At 43.2% G+C, this 16,268-nt stretch overlaps 1 protein-coding gene across 1 annotated transcript in view; it reads left to right on the top strand.

Annotated features, from left to right (window-relative positions):
• Nucleotides 1-2,922: 2,922 nt before the first annotated feature.
• STAB1 (stabilin 1) overlaps nucleotides 2,923-16,268 on the top strand; it is a gene marked incomplete at its 3' end in the record, with an annotated part of 53,489 nt that continues 40,143 nt past the window's right edge. The window contains exons 1-11 of the mRNA XM_029086345.1: nucleotides 2,923-2,988; nucleotides 4,429-4,565; nucleotides 6,054-6,169; nucleotides 7,314-7,399; nucleotides 8,504-8,573; nucleotides 9,394-9,489; nucleotides 9,960-10,076; nucleotides 10,568-10,764; nucleotides 10,974-11,107; nucleotides 13,172-13,299; nucleotides 14,676-14,767. Coding sequence (XP_028942178.1) covers nucleotides 2,923-2,988; nucleotides 4,429-4,565; nucleotides 6,054-6,169; nucleotides 7,314-7,399; nucleotides 8,504-8,573; nucleotides 9,394-9,489; nucleotides 9,960-10,076; nucleotides 10,568-10,764; nucleotides 10,974-11,107; nucleotides 13,172-13,299; nucleotides 14,676-14,767 — 1,239 coding nt within the window. The remainder of the gene's footprint in view (nucleotides 2,989-4,428; nucleotides 4,566-6,053; nucleotides 6,170-7,313; nucleotides 7,400-8,503; nucleotides 8,574-9,393; nucleotides 9,490-9,959; nucleotides 10,077-10,567; nucleotides 10,765-10,973; nucleotides 11,108-13,171; nucleotides 13,300-14,675; nucleotides 14,768-16,268) is intronic.

Genomic DNA, 16,268 nt, shown 5'->3' with positions numbered 1-16,268 from the left:
GCAGGTCAGCCCCCAACCTGTCCTGGTGCACACGGTTATTCCTCCCCACATGAAGGACTGTAGATTTTTTTCCCCCAAAAGGTTCCCTCTTTTTGGAGAAAAGAGAAGAAACAGTTGAAAGGTTATAATGGGAGGTAAGGAAAAATAAGGGCCTAATGAAGTCTTCTTTAATAGTTTGGATGGCCATTGTATTTGATTACAACAGAAGTGCTGTGATTCCACAAGAGGCCTCCATTTGCTTGCAGGAGCATTGCAGGGGCCATCAAGAGAGGAGAGATTTTGTGCTAGTGTTTTTTCAGTGATGTTACCTGAGGGCTCTAATTTGATGTCTCAAATGTGACAGCAAATCTGTTAGCCTGATTTGGTTTTTGTATGCCTCTTGGTATGGGCTGGGCAAGATGCAGCAGATGTGAGAAACATGAAAGTTTTTCTGCTGGGAGGAAGCCAGTCCCAGGCTGTGTCCCAGGAGGAATGGAGGCAGGTGGGAAATGAGAGAAGTGCTCTCTGCATCTCTGTGCCTCCAGTGCTGTGCAGCTGAGATGGTGGGAAACACCCAGGACAACAGTAGATCTTGTGTTATGTGATCTCTGAACTTGATTGTTCATCCTCATGCTGAAAAGTGTCTTCCTTGGCCAAATGCGAAGGGTTTGTGTGTCCAGGAGCCACTGGTCTGTTTAGCTAAACTGTTATTGAGAACTTCTTGGGGAGGTACATGACTATAATGGCTCAAGCATGTGTCTACAGCTCTGCTTTGTAAAGGGCAAATGCACTGGAAACTCGGTGATTCATTAGATAATCACTGTTTCCAGAACTGGCTCCCAGGATTGTTGGAGCCGAACATTGATGTCCAAATGTGCTTTTCTTTCTTCCTTGAGGTTTTGCCACGCAGAAGGATTTGTGTTACAGTTTGGGAGGAAAAGATAAAGGGCGAAAATGAGGGGAATTAAACTAGCCCTTAAAAAACCTCCCCAGCTTATTCTCTTAAGGTAGAAGAAGAGACACATGCTCACTTGAGAAGTAAGGGAAATGTCAGAGAGCAGGGAAGGAAACACTGCACCATCCAGAAGCTCAGATATGTCTCAGCTAAGCAGAGAGGGCAGCAGCTGCTCATGCCACATGCATGTGTTGGAGTGCAGGGAGAGCGCACAGTCCAGCCCTGGCAAGACAGAGCTCAGTGTGGACAGAGGCACCCTGGCTCTTAACTTCTTTCAGCTACAGCTAAATATCTTCTGCTTTAAAACTCTCCTTTAATTTTGGATCTGTATGAGAGCACAAGGCTTCATTTTCTGTTGCTTTGTACCCAAAGTGTGATGCAGTCCAAGCTCGTAACATCATCTGATCAGGACAGTGACTGTTTTCACCCCCTTTCCCTGGTGTAGCCACCGTGCACCTCACTGACTCTCAGCCCACCAGGCAGCATTGCTGCATCACAAGGGCAGACATTCCCTCTTCAGTGCTTCCTCCTCAGCATCTCCAAAGTATAGAAACAGCGGTCACAGCTGAGCCCAGGGGAGCAGTGCATCATTGTTTTCCATGAGGCTGTGCCCCAGGAGCCACCTCTGACTCAAACTCCTGTCTATCTTTCATCCTCTGCAAAATCTGAGCATACAAACTCTTGCATTTATGTCACTTGATTCCCTCTTCTGCTTTCCTGAGAAGCAAAATCCAGAAAATCACTGCTTCATCAGTTCTGTCACTCAAATAGGAGGGGAAATTTTTATTTATTTATTTATTATTTTCCACATAACTGTTTTCTTCCTCTTTCCTCCTGCCTGTTGCTGCTGACACAAGTGTATTTCCTTATAAAAAGAGGAAGACCTTACTGGAAAGCTGCCTAAAGCTCATGATGTGTCCCGGGAAGGTAGGGTAGGGGGGGATTCCACAATAACTCTCTTGTCTTAGAGGCCTGCAACTAATTAAAGATGCCAACAGGGCAACAGCTCCTCTCCCAGTGTCCATCTCTGTTTGGAAATGGAAACATACTCATGAAGGAAAGAGATGGAAAATTGAATAATATGTGAACAATGGTGTATCCCTCCACCACCATGACAGAGAACACATTAAATGGCCCAACTGAGTCTGACAGCCAACTCCTGATGCCTGGAAGTAAACATGAAATAGAAAACTGGAGAGATTTAATTTAGTTTTGTGCTCTACTACTCGTGCAGTCTTTTTCATATAGATAGGGTGGCTCAAACACCTGACAAATGTTTATGGCATAATTCTGACAATGTTAACATCATAACTCATGAGAAAGTGCCCACCACTGTCTTTCTTCCTTTGATGTCTTCCCATTCCTCTTTCTGAGGCATTGTCTCAGTGAAGGTTAAAGCTGGGATTTGATGGGACTAGAAAGGCAGGAGGTATACTGTTCTGTCAGAACAAGGTGCCTGGCTCCAACTGTCTCCTTTCAAAAGCCCAGCTTTGATCTGGGGTCATAATTTGTACTTGAATCAGTTGATCAGATGGGCTTTTTCCCTACCCCATCAGTGGCACTGCTGATTTTTTGAGACAGAGTACTCCAGAGGTAGCACCTCATTTATCTATCCATATTGTCTGTCTTCTCTGTTTTGCTCCATGAAAAAGGGGAAATGTCCTCTGACTGCACTGTGTGCTGGTGGGGTGGAAATGTAAGGAACAGCAAAGCTGATCTCTGTCCTGCTGGATAAAATTAGTAAAGCTGGTCCTCAGAGGACCTGGCTAGATGCATTTGGTGGATCTCAGATTGGTTTTGAGTTGTTTATAATGCAAGGAAGGCAGTTCTTGATATAACAGGTTCCTTGGGGATTCTACCACCAAAAGCAGTGGAGGTTACTGTACAGTAAGAAAAGCCCCAGATGTGCAACTAGAAATTAATATCTATGTGAGGGGCCACCGCACACAGAGGAATCACTTTCTTCACTGGGCAGCATTCTTGCGTGGATGGCTGAAGAAGATGCATCCATGAAGATGAGAAAAAGCCCAACAACAACTCCAAGCAGAGGGAATGTGGGTCAGGAAACCATTCCAGGGAGATGTCCCTGCAGATCTGCTACTTGAGGGTTATCTCTCAGGAGGTTTTTCCTGACAGGGTCTGCTGGCTGTCATTTGGGAGGGCCTTCCTGAGCTGTTGATAACTGAATGGGAAGCCATGGGCTTCCTCCCTTGTCTTGAGGTAAATGTATGTATTTGGGATTAAAGAGGAAGCAAAGCTGAGATTGCTGATAGGAATCCAACCAGGGAGTTCTGGGCACAGGAGAGCTGCTGCATTAACAGCATTGTCCAGGACTGGCTTAAAAAATCCCAGATCAAGGCCTCCTCCCAAAATTTAATCTAATGTTTTTCTTTTTAGAAAATACAGTGCCTGTAGAGGCACAGCTGAGGTGAGCTGTGGGGTTTTTTTCCAGTCAATGACCTTTTGGGGCAAACACAGCTCACGCCTCCCAGCTTCTCTCTGCTATCATCCATAGCAAACATTGTCTCTTTTTAAAATGAGCAATGAGGTTTCCGTACAGTGAGCTCCAGGAGTTTAAGAATACAAGGAAACCCTTTTAGGGTAACATAATGAGCTTTAATGACAAGCTGGGATGTGATTATGATTATTTGCTCTGAGGCTGTATGTTTTTCATCTGCTCTGGCTGTGTTTCCTTTGGAGAAGCAGAGTTGGTGGGTACAGGGGTACAGAAAAGCCCTGTGAGGAAGCCTGAACCCCTAAAGTTTTTTCTGGTTGGGTGAAAGGACTTGTGCTGAATTTATCATCAGCCATGTGAATTATCCAAGTCTCCTACCTGATCTTGCCTGTGTTTATGGGGTCCTTCTCACCTAGAGTCAAAGCACCAGGGTCCATCCAGGTGGTCAGAGAGGTGCAGAGCAATTTTCCTTTTAATCCGCTCCCCTGCATCCTACACCTTCTTGAACACAGTTGCCACAAGAAATATTTATGTGAACAGCTCCTGGGCTCTGAGGAGCATTGGGTTCTTCAGACCCATGAAACAGCAATGAAACCACCAGTGAACTGGATCATATCAATGACATGGAAAACAGAAATGCTGTGTGGCATTTTAGTGCAGTCTCTTCTGGCAAAGGTTATTAATTTAGGGTTTGTCCTCACATACCATTGCCACATGTTTAATATTGGCTTAAATCAACAGTGCACAGTTATGATGACTTTAGAAATGGTTAGAATTTTTGCTCTGAGGCATAGAGGAAAGATAAGAGAGCCATGATCTGCCCTATTGCTTTCTAGCTGAGATCCAAGCAGAGTAGCATGCAGCAGCGTGACGTGATGGTTTAGCCCATATGAGTGTGTGGGGTACCAACCAGCAGCTGCTCTGATCACTGCCCTCTCCAGTGGTATCTAACGAATGGTGCAATGTTGGCAAGATGGCTGGCTAGGGTAACAATTTAATTTTGGGCTTATTTCCATTCTGGTTTTTTTTTCTTTTTAAGTTAAAATCCATGCAATGCAATATCAAGAAGATGTTTACCTTGAATACAGCGTGTACTGCTTGTGCTGCAGCGTCTAAAATGTTTTGTCCAAGAGGCTGGTCAAAGACCACCCAAGGATTAGGAATAAGGGACTGCAGGTAAGGCCTATTTCCTAACCATGTTAAGGTTTTGGTACACCCCTGCAAGGAGTACTGTCTATGCCTTCAGGAGAGCACACGTGTGTTTTATGAGCTCTAAAGATCCAAGGAGTTTTGTTTTCAGATGCATAAAAATGGATTTATGGCCCCTATTATTGTTACTTTTGTCTCCTTGCAAATCCCATGGACTTTTTGCTGGGCATAAGCTTCTATATACACAGAAGAAATTACATGGTAATTACCTCTAACTTGCCCTAAACAGCCTGAGTTTAAGCCTGCTGTAGCAACTTAATAGAGGTCTGTCTAGCACAGAAACCCATTTCAGACTCAGAATTCTGTAGTGGTTTATTAAAAAAATATTATAATTATAGTTCCCCTTGTACATCCTCCTGGCTTCCAGCAATAATCCTCTGAACTTTTTACCTTCCTACTTTGTTTTATGACAATTGTTTGTTCATGTATTCCTTGCTCTTATTCTGTTGAGCTTGGCTGTAATAGGAAAAGGGTGAAGGAAAACTGAATTTACCAGGAAGTTTTTAAAAAATGAAACACTATGGATTATTGTTTGTGTATCTATTCAGTACTGAATGTTAACAGTTAATCTATAGCTCCATTGTCTACTGTTTTCTGTGAATTGCTATTCTGTTGAAATACTTCAAAAATAGCTGTAGCAGTTTTGCAGTTTATAGCAGTTTTTGCAGAGACACACATAGGAGTCAGATTGAAGCCAAAGCGGCAGTGCTATCGAGACAATTTCCAAGTTCCTTTTGGGAAGGATGTTGTGCCAAAAATAAAATTAAGTGTAAGAATAATGTGAGTGCATGCAGCTTTTCTGAGTGTTATCTGCTCTTGTGGTGGTTGTTGGACAGACCCAAGTATAGTTCTGTACTGCATACGCACAGAACAAGAGACGCTGCCACCAAGGGCTTACCCTGTGCATAGGGGTGATGGATGGAGGGTTGAAAAGAAGATGCTTCTTTTGGGGATTTAAGAGGTTTGTCCAAGATTGCATAGAGAATCTGTGAATAACACAGCCATTAAATCCAAATTTCCAGCATCCCAATATGGAATCTTTAGTGAAAGACAGAAAGGGACGAGTCCTGCAACGCGACTTTGTTCTTTCGAGGTTATTTTAGCTGTGAAGTCGAATGTTGAGTTACTCTGGAGATCCTAAATTTGCTTCTATGCTGTGTAATCCCCCAGCATCCAAAGTTTCTGTCCTGCTGCCCTCAGATTGCCCAAGGTCCTGTCTCATATCCAGACCCTGGGAGATTTCTTGTAACCAATCTTTGAGGTTCAAATCAATGGGCATCCTTAGAGAGGACATAACTGGAGTGCAAACTCTTGCGTGCATGTATGGCGAAGGAAGTGAGTGCCTTCCCTTCTGTTCAGAGTTCAGTGCACTGCGGTGGGATTGCTTAGAAACCCTCCCACAGGCATGTGGTATGTTTGGGTTGTAATAATTAATCTTGATTTGTTCTTTTTAAGATATACTGTCAAGTTAGGAGAAAATACCCTTTCTCAGCCAGGGTGCTATCACATATGTAAGAGGGAAATTGAGGAGAAAAAGTGCTGTCCAGGATTCTGGGGTACAGAGTGCTATGGTAAGTTTTTCATCTTTTTACAACACTGTCTAACTGTTGAATAAGTCAAACCAGTTTTAATAGGAAGCATTAAATATGCATTGAGGTGATTAAATTTCATTATTCCTTAAACACTCACAAGGTCTCCATTACCCATCTGGGATGTTCAGAATATAATGAGGAAGGAATCTCTGCTTTGGATGAATTGAATCCTCTTACATTTAACACATAACATAACCTCCTTTGGTGGAACTTCCTTTTGTCTCTTCTTTAAAAATAAGCTTTTGGAAAGGGATGTTTTTGTTCCTCTTTAAGGAAGAGGAAGATATTTCTTTCTGATGTCCCTCTAGTCTGCAGTGCATGTGCCACATGTGCTCCTGTATAGTCTGGAGTTAGTCAGCCATTCAGCCACAGAAAACACTTAGCAATTCCAACCCAAGTGAAAATAACTGCCCCAAAGCTCCCACTCAGGTTCATGCCAAGTAATTTGAGAATTTGTTTTGTCTTGTCTCAAAAATCCAAAAGCATGACCTGTTAAGCTAAACACTTCTCATATGATTGACTGATTGCTGGAATATGGAAAGACACACTCCAGTCCTGCAGAAAATAAGAGGTCATTTGAGACCTTGAGCCTGTTCTCAGACAGAAGTGGTTTGAATAAGTAACTGGCTTTGTCAGAGGAATTGCATGTCTAAAACTTTCAGAAATAGTCCCCAGAATTTGGAGGTACCTCACTCCAAAGATATGCAGACCATGTTTGTCTGAGCCCATTCCCAGCTCTTCATGAAGTCAGGGAAAGCTGAAAATGCTCAGTATCTTTACAGAGCAGGCTCCCACCTGTCCTGAGTTTCAGAACTGCTCTCAGATGTTTGATACTGCCTCTCACTGATGCTCAGTTAGTTATGGCACATTGAGACTTTTTCTTAGACTTTTAATTAAAGGCTTTTCTTAGCTAGTACCCAAGTTGCTCCTTGGTGCCACTCCTGGCCACATTCACCAGCTCTGGGCCAGTGTTGGGTGTATCAGATAAGCAGGCAGAGACTCTGCTGGTGAAGAGGCCATTGCTTTCACGTAACTGGAATGCCTTGAGGAAGAGGAGATGGAAAGAAGGACACAGTTCTGGTTGTTCAATCTAATCTTCTCTGGCCTGTCTCTTGCCTGCTAGAGTGTCCAGGTGGCTCTCAAAATCCCTGCAATGGCCGTGGGACATGCTTGGATGGCATACAGCAAAATGGGACCTGCATCTGCAAGGTCAGTGCATGATTTAGTCTGAGGTTGATGTGCTTTTGTCAGAGAGAGTTGTATAGTGTCTGTGCAGATGTCTTGGATGAAGGCTGACCTTCTGCCTGGATGGTCATTAGCAGCTTCTTTCATTCTAGCATCAATGTCTGTGGTTTTCCTGTAGGATTGGTGTGGTTGGCAATAGCACTAAAACACTGTTGGTGATGGTATGGAATTGTGGAGGATCTGTAGGGAGCAATGAAGAAAGAATTACATGGATTTAGCCCTCAGATTAGTTGAAATAATTAATGCCTCTCTGTGGCTGCAAGAAGCCCTGAGATACTTATCTCCTAATAAGCTGCACCTTTTCCAGACTGGGACGATACACTTCCCAAATGAACTGGTTCTGCACTGTGGCAGGCAGATCCTCCCTCTCTCAGGAAAAGTAAGAGACACCTAAAAGAGAATTTAGGATAGATGTTTATTTTTTTTCTTTACAGCTCCAGACTTATTACAACAAAAGCATAAACAATTCCTGTACATTTGAGTCATATAGAGAAGTGTTTCTAAAATTTTTAGCTTGAGGGATCAGTGTCAAACTTGAAACTTTCTCTTGTGAACTGTATATTTTCACAGCATCCTTAGTAAATAGCACTGTGAAGAGATGAGCTAAAATCCCACCTCTTGGGCCCTTTGAGAAAGTTGCTTTTGTACTCAACTCTAAGACACCTTATATCAATTAAAATATATGCTAAAGTTCCCCAAGCCCTGTAAAATCATTGTAAAAAGTCACGTTGGCATTAGGGAATTCCACGTTCTTCTTTCAGGGAGAAGTCAGAAGCCAGCTGGTACATTCCTGTCCCTCTCTGAGATCAGGATATTGTTTCCTCAATGCCTACCACAGTTGTACTGGTGTTTTGCATGCCCTCTCTGTGTCTGCTTGAGCTGTGATCTTCTCTGCCATGGGGGCTGGTTAATTACTACTAGAGCACTGAACAGGAACGTTTTCTTCACTGTATTGCTTCAGCTGTCATAGAAAATCAGAAATGGGGAGAGACTTTGAACAATAACAATGTGTGGAGCAATGCAATGATACAGAAAAATAACATCTTGGATGTTTTATGGCTCTTCTAGGAGCAATACGGTGGCTTTGCCTGCCAGGATTGTCGAGATGAAAATCATTTTGGCCCAGACTGTCAGTCAGGTAAGAATTAATGATTCAGGTGAAACCTCCACAAAAATACCTGAGAGCAAGGAAAGAGGAAGGGGAGGTTGAGTGAAGAAAGGTGCTGGAGAGGAGGAAGGGATGCCAGCTGGCAGTGTTTAATAACAGGTGTCTTGTGCCCTTCATTTTATCTTTGTGCCCTTCTCTACTGTCCCATTAGGAAAATGATTCTCAGTCTTTCACTCAAATCAGTTACTCCTGTAACTGCCCCACTTGTCTCCCAGCTTCTACCTTGTTGCCCTCCCTACAAAATTTATTATTGATTATTATTATTACAAAGTTAAAATTAATACAGACAGTGCTGCTTCTCATGGATGGTATTTTTGGAAGCCATTTATGACCCATGCAGCCTGGCTGTTAAAGGAGCCCTTTTTGTCCAGCTCCTGGTTCCCTTGTAACCACACAGGTGAGATAAGTGTGATCTCCGTCGTTGTGCTCACACAACGACACCAGTACTGGGATCGCAGATGTGGTAGGCTCTCATAACACTGCATCTTTCCACATTGACTAAGGAAACTTAGGGGAATGGGAAGTTTAAAACATGTGCCTAAAAAGCTGGTCTAGATTTTGCATTCAAGGCTGCTCTTACAGAGCAGTACTTTGTCTTCTTGAGCCCAGGACATACAGTTTGCCCTCTGTAAGTTCTGACTGGCCTTATTTTTAAAAGGAGCTACATTTGCTGTGGATTATTGTTGGGAAATCAGGGTGCCAAATCCCAGGGCAGTTGGCCAAAGTATGTCCGGAGCCCTGGGCACTGCCTTGTAGCTGAAGGTCAGATTTGTCTGGGTTTTCCTTGCAGTGTGTGACTGTGTGCACGGGGAATGCAACAGCGGTGTCACTGGGAATGGGAGCTGCACGTGCTATGGAGGCTACACTGGCCCCAGGTGTGATCAAGGTAAATACACTGATATCTGCAGAGAGGCTGTGAGAGCTGAACTATGATATGGGCTTGGATACATGTGTCCCAAAAGGAGCTTGGGGGGCAGTCAGTACCTTGGGAATGTAGAGGAAAGATGGACTGGAGAGGGATCTGAGCACTGGAGATCTAGACAGAGGGAAAAGCTGAGGTCTGCTCCCCACTCTGTGACAGTGGTCGAGATGTACCATCTCTTTGTGCCCCTGTTCTTCCTCTGGAAACCAGATAGATCCTTTCTTCTCTCTAAGGCTTGTGGGACCTGATTACTTAGGCTGCCAGTGATTTAGAGCTGTCCACACTGCTTATATCCCCTGTCTTTTGTGCCAGCTTTGAGGCCTCTGGAAACCACATTTGCCTTCATTTCCAGATATTTTGGTAAGTAAGGTAAGTTGTATCTTCCAGCAGTGCCCTGCATGCTCAAAGGAAAACTCTTTGCTGTGTGATTCCAGAGCTTCCTCTTTGCAAAGGTGTGACATGCGAGGCCAACAGTGAATGTGTGGTAAGGGATGGGACAGCGATGTGTGACTGCAAGCTGGGCTACAGAAAAAGTGGGACCACTTGCCAAGGTGAGAAACTTCTCTGTGACCCTAAATAGTCCTCTATTTGGAAAAATCTTATTGCACTGGTATCTCTGGATGGTTTTGAGCACTGTGAATGCAATGCCTACCTCACTGCAGAAGCTTAAGAACCTGCTTCTTAGGAATCTCTTTAAGATTAAGGGCCATGTTTTTGGATCTCCTTTCACCTTAGCTGCAGTTAGAGTATATATCCTCAGATGTGGTGGAAATTCAGGAGTAAATCCAAGCATCCTCTGTCACTCACACTTGTGTTACTGATGTAACATGCAGAATGTGTCATCCAAATTCTTCAGATTAAAAAACCCTGAACGTCTACTGTCTGAAATGATTTTATTTTCCTGGGAAATTTTAGGAATTTAATAGTATACATTCCTTATACTCCATTCTTTCCAGGCCTTTGGCATTCTGCTGTGCTGCAATAAGTGCTGTTTTGAAAATAGAAATATGGTTATTCTCACCTCTCATCTCTTTAATTGCAGCTGAAGATCCTTGCGCTGCTTCTCCATGCTCCCCCCTCGCTGTATGTAAGGTTCTTGGACCACGAAAGTATCAGTGTACCTGCAAAGAAGGATTTCAAGGAGATGGGAAGATTTGCCAGCCCATAAACCCTTGTGTCAACAGCAATGGAGGCTGCCCAGAAAACTCTACGATTTGTGTTTACAGACGTCCAGGAGAGGTAAGGGCAATAACAGCACATCAGCAACCTATAAGGGTCTGAACGGCCAGGTGAGAAGGTCTTCAAATGAGCTCACCTTTGTGTTGATCGCATCTGCTCTCCTCACCTTACATTTTGCAAAGGGAAACCAAACAGCTCTTCTGTAGCATAACTTATTGTGTAAAAGATTATGAATGCAGCTCTATAACCACTGTATTGCCTTCCCTTAGGCCTCTTGTGTTTGCAAGCCTGGGAGGAGTAGGAGACCTCCTTCTTCTGAGTGTTCTGTATTTCCCAGTGATTGCCAGCATTATTTTTGCGACATGACTTCCAGATGTGAAATTAATTCCCAGGGGAATCCTAGGTAAGCCAGTTTAAAGATTGCTATTAAAGAAGCTTATTCTGCAACTAGAATGGAACTGAGTATGGATGAGCTGGATTTTGAAGAAACTGAGAGCTAACTGAGGAGAATGGGACAGAGTCACCTTTTGAGAAGAGCCTCTTTGTAAACAAATGCATTGAAAGTAAAGAATTTTGCATCAGTCATTGTAAATTTGGGCGTGTGGGTCACAAAATGCTTTAAATCTGGGACAGCAGAGTCTTCTGTGATGTGAACTGGAGATGTAGCTCCCCAAGTTGGTGATAGTAGTAGGGCATTACCAGTTAATAATCAGGCATTAAAAGGGAGATGTGTGACTGGTTTGCTCACATTTGCCCACATTTGATTCTGAGGGCTGTCTTTGGCTCTTTTCCCACTCAGGCCTGTAAGCATGAAATGAATTAGAGTTGTAGATTGACAGGGAAGGGGAAAATTGAGGGAAGAAATACCAGACCTTGTTTAGTCCTCTGGAGCAAAACACCCAGACATTGATAGCTGTTAGATGGTCTCATCACACCCTTTCCTGTGAGGCTGGTGAGACACTGGCCCAGGTTGCCCAGAGAAGCTGTGGATGCTCCTCCCTGGAAATGTTCAGGGCCAGGTTGGATGAGGCTTTGAGCAACCTGGTCTAGTGGAAGGTGTCCCTGCTGATGGCAGGGGCGTTGGGACTGGATGATCTTTAAAGGTCTCTTACAACCCAAACCATTCTATGACATATTGCCAGATCTAGGATCATTTTTGCATAATTGACTCCCAAACACCAGATAAAGCTTCACCAAGGATTTTATGTGTTACCAAGAAAAGGTGGAGCTTCTCTGAGAAACCGAAGAGGGAAGGAGGAGTCACATCTCCTTGACCCTTCCTTCTCCAGTGCTGCTAAAGCTGTTAGCATCCACCTGCTCATTATGTGCTTCAGGCCAGAAATGAAACACGGTGGCTTCCCTTTCTGAAGATATGCTAGCAAAGTGCAGGACGCGGTGTTCAGCACAGTCCCTGCTTTACTATATCTGTTCCCCAGCAGCTGGCACTCAGCCCTCTGAGGCTGGAGTAATGTCAAATTCCTCCCCTGTGTCGCATGTCTTTGCATCCCTGAAACAGAAAGAGCAGAGCCAATACTTGGACAAAACCCAAACAGGAAAAAACATAATTATTGGCCAGTGATCTTAAGTAGCCTCTGAGTACTGACTATAAATCCGTGTGAATCAGGACGGAGATTTTCACATGTAGATAAGCTTTTCTGGAAAAGTCATTAGCCTGTCTGGGGCCCTCATTAAGCCTAAGACAAACCATAGCTAATGATGTGTTGGAGCTGGCATTTCTCAATGAAGCTGAGGGGTCACATAGAAGCTGTTCGCTAGATTTTCTCTTAGCCTGTGGTTTTTACCCATTACCTCAAATTTTCAGATGCTGTGATGACTGGTACTGACTGAATATCTACTTAGAAAGGTGTTGATAAATATATTGTGGATATCTGTACCCTGAACTCTAGAGCAGAAAATCCTTATGCTGATTGGGGGGATTTTTACAAAGGCAGATAGTGATAGAACAAGGGGGTACTGGCTTTAAACTGGAAGAGTGGAGGTTGAGATTAGATATTAGGAAGAAATTCTTTGCTGTGAGGGTGGTGAGACACTGGCACAGGTTGCCCAGAGAAGCTGTGGATGCTCCTCCCTGGAAGTGTTGAAGGCCAGGCTGGATGAGGCTTTGAGCAACCTGGTCTAGTGGAAGGTGTCCCTGCTGCTGGCAGGGGGGTCGGAACTGGATGGTCTTTAAGGTCCCTTCCAACCCTAACCATTCTATAACTCTATGATCGTATCTGAGAAAGCATCTTTATTCTCTTTGGGTAGGTCCAAATTTGCTTGCATTCCGGAAGTGTGCATCTTCTTTCCTGTCATTTAGTTTAGGCAGAAGTTACTAAGCTCTTACCTACACCTTAAAGCTGGGATTTATCTTTCAAGTGTAGATACTGACATGTTGTTCTATCATATTTATTGAACGTGTTGTGAACTGTTTTGGAATAATTTGTAATGTTTCATTCTTGTCTCTTAGCTGTGTGTGTAGAGAAGGGGAGATTGGAGATGGAAGAAGTTGCTATAAAGATCTCTTGAGTGAGATAAATCAGCATAATTCTCGAGGAAGATTTGCTAGGAAATTAAGTGTCGCCAGGAAAATGTTTGGTAAATGTCTTTTGAATTTGTTTGGGGAATGGAGCAAATGTGGGGATGAGAGTGTGTCAGAAAAGGCTAAAAGCCTTCCAGCATAATAGATCTATTTCACAGTGTGTGACCATGGGCTGCAGAATTAAACACATCACATCTCTGAACTCTTATTACCAGTTCTGGATTGTGAGTTGAGGAGATTGTTGCAGAGAGCACTGGGCATGAGTACGAGGTATTTGACAGTCCTGGTGTAGGGCGTACCATATCTGCAGAAGAGGAAAACATGCCTTGGAGATGCAATTCAAACTTGTTTGTACCAAACCACCAGTGTGCCTCCACCTGCAGTATCTGTGTTGAAGGCTCAGCAATCTTTCAACTGCTGCTGAGTTTTCTAGTGGTGATGCTTGAGGCTGGTGTGCCGTGGGTCCTCTACTTACTACAATATCTACTAAGCCCCTAAACAGCCTCCTTGCCAGCACGCACATGTGAGTGGCTATTATAGAGATGAAAAGGCTTTATTCTATGCACTGTGTGACTTTGAGTAAGGAATTGTTTGCAAACCATATAAGACTGTTCTAGAACCTGTGTATGCATGTGTGGAGAGTGATACCCACAAAGGTTAATTTTTACCTCATTGTATTTTTAGAGTGAGAACCCTGTAGCTCATGTCAAAGCATATTTATGTTAGATACCTTCTCCACCCCATCCTCTGCACAGTCTTCTCTGTCTCCACTAACTTAACAGGAGCATAGAGACAGGGCTTAAAGCTCAACTTAGCTTTTGTGAATACCCCTCCCTGCTACATATCAGTGTTTGCCAACACTCCTGTTTTGCATGTGTTTTCCGTAATGATTTGTTCTATGGGCATCTGCATGAAGATCTCTGGGTTCCTAACTCCTGTGCAGTAGGATGCAACACCTAATGACCTTTGTTGATGTGGATTTTTTTGATGGGTCATTGACAACTGAGTGAAGACTGACAACTGTGGGTTCATAGCAGCTTGTCAAGAAGTATTTAGTCTCAATAAATCCTGATGACACCCAAAAATTACTTGTTTCAAGGGGAAGACAGAGGGCACGGCCCAAGAATAAAGTAGTAAGCAAGGGGGAACAAAATTATTATGAATGTTCTGAAATTTCAGCAGTGATTCAAAGTGGAGCAAAGTCCCCAGCAATTCTTCAGAAATCTTGTGGTCAATTGCTTAAAACTAATAGCGACCAAGCTAGTCTGTGATAGCAACACCAAACTCCCTCTGGCTCCTTGTACCCAAGTACTAGTTACTCGCATCAGGCCAAAAATGTGTAGATTGAATTGTGCTGTTAACAAGAGGAATTATTATTGCTGGAGTTAAACCATATGCCAAGTAACTACTTCACTTTCCACTCTTTTTACAGCTGCTGGTTGCTCTATGTTGCTGACTAAATACGGGCCTTTCACAGTCTTTGTACCATCCCTTCTTCTGATTAATGATAGAATGGAATTTAACGTAAGTTTTCTTGGTTTTAGCAAATTTTTGCTGTCTTAGTATTCTTTCCTGCCTGAGTTTTGCAGCCTGTAAAGACTGATTGACACATAAGAGAGGAACTTGGGATGGCAGTATTTATAGAAGCAGTCTCTTGGGAAGACTCTTCATTGTCTGCTTAAGTTGCAGTCTCATACAGATTGTTATATCCCTCACATTATTTTTGAAACTTCTCTCTCTGTCTTCAGTATTGGCAAACTTTGTTTGTTTTTAATGTCAGGAAGTGTAAATTTTTCTGGCCGTCCTTCATTTAAAGCTCGAACCTCCTGTATGTGACTAGTCTCAAAACTGTAGGTGGTTTTTCACCACTTGAAGGTGGATTTTCAGAAGGGGGGGGCCAAGATTTATATCAAAGTATTTGGCCTATGGCTGTAGAATATGGGTGTGGTGTCGACTTCTTGAGAAGAGCTCATTTTATTAATGGGGACAGCAAGGATGGCAGGGCTGGAGAAAACTGCTATGGGAGCCAGGACAAGAGTTTTAGAATTCTAGGCTTCAGCAAGTAGGTCCTCCAGGTCATATTGTAATTTATTTATTTATTTATTTAGTTAGTTAGTTAGTTATTATTAAATTATGTGAATTTGTAGTAATTTTTTGCACAGTTAAGCCCACAACCAGGCTAACCATCTTTAGGATGAGAAGGTGTATAAGCCATTTTCCCAGGACAGAGCTAAAAATCAGCAGATATGAGCCACAAATGCAGCTCATGCAGTAGGGATTTGAATTGCATGCTAGGCAAGGTGCCTGTTGTGTTTCATGTGGCAGCTAGCTTGCAGCTTGCACTTAGATATGAGAAGGTAAATGCCTTAAAAGTAACCTAGACTGACCAATCCCATTTAAACATTAAATTTCCAACTGGTTTAGAAATATCACTCCTTTGCTTGATCTATGCAGCAGCTGTAACTCACACAGAGTCTAGGGAGCAACTCCCAACCTACAAATGCCAGGGACATTAGCTGTCTTCTACTGCCTTGTTGAGGAGAGGTTTCCACTTACACAATTCAGACCCTGTGCCTAAGTCATCATGGTAACTTCTGGATTCATAGAAAATACATTAGGAAAGGCCCCTGAGTTATCTAGTCTACCTGTTCCCACCAGGATCAGTTTCACCTACATCGCTATTGACAGAAGATTGTCTTAAAAAAACACCAGTGATGGAAAGCACAGAAAAGAAAGAAAGAAACTAAATGTAAATTCAGCGGCTTAGACCACCTACATGGTCCAACATAAACAAAGATTGTGTATGGGGAACTTCAGCAAGTTTTATAGTCTGGAGCATGCAGGGATAGTTTTACAATTGTCCAAGTCCAATAGGTTTTGGTCCAGGGGATTCCTCTAAAGTGAGTTGCGGGTTAATCAGTCTCGCTGTGTTTGAATATGTACCCAAACAGAAGCAAAAGATTTGCCACAGTGCCACTCCGGTGAACCAAAATGAAGAAGGAAGCTCAGTCTTGTAAGCTAAGAA

The sequence above is a fragment of the Antrostomus carolinensis genome, unplaced genomic scaffold (genome assembly GCF_000700745.2).
Source record: "Antrostomus carolinensis isolate BGI_N321 unplaced genomic scaffold, ASM70074v2 scaffold10998, whole genome shotgun sequence".
NCBI classification, from domain to species: Eukaryota; Metazoa; Chordata; class Aves; order Caprimulgiformes; family Caprimulgidae; genus Antrostomus; species Antrostomus carolinensis.
The sequence above is the reverse complement of the archived record's forward strand: the minus strand, read 5'-3'. Positions and strand labels throughout refer to the sequence as shown.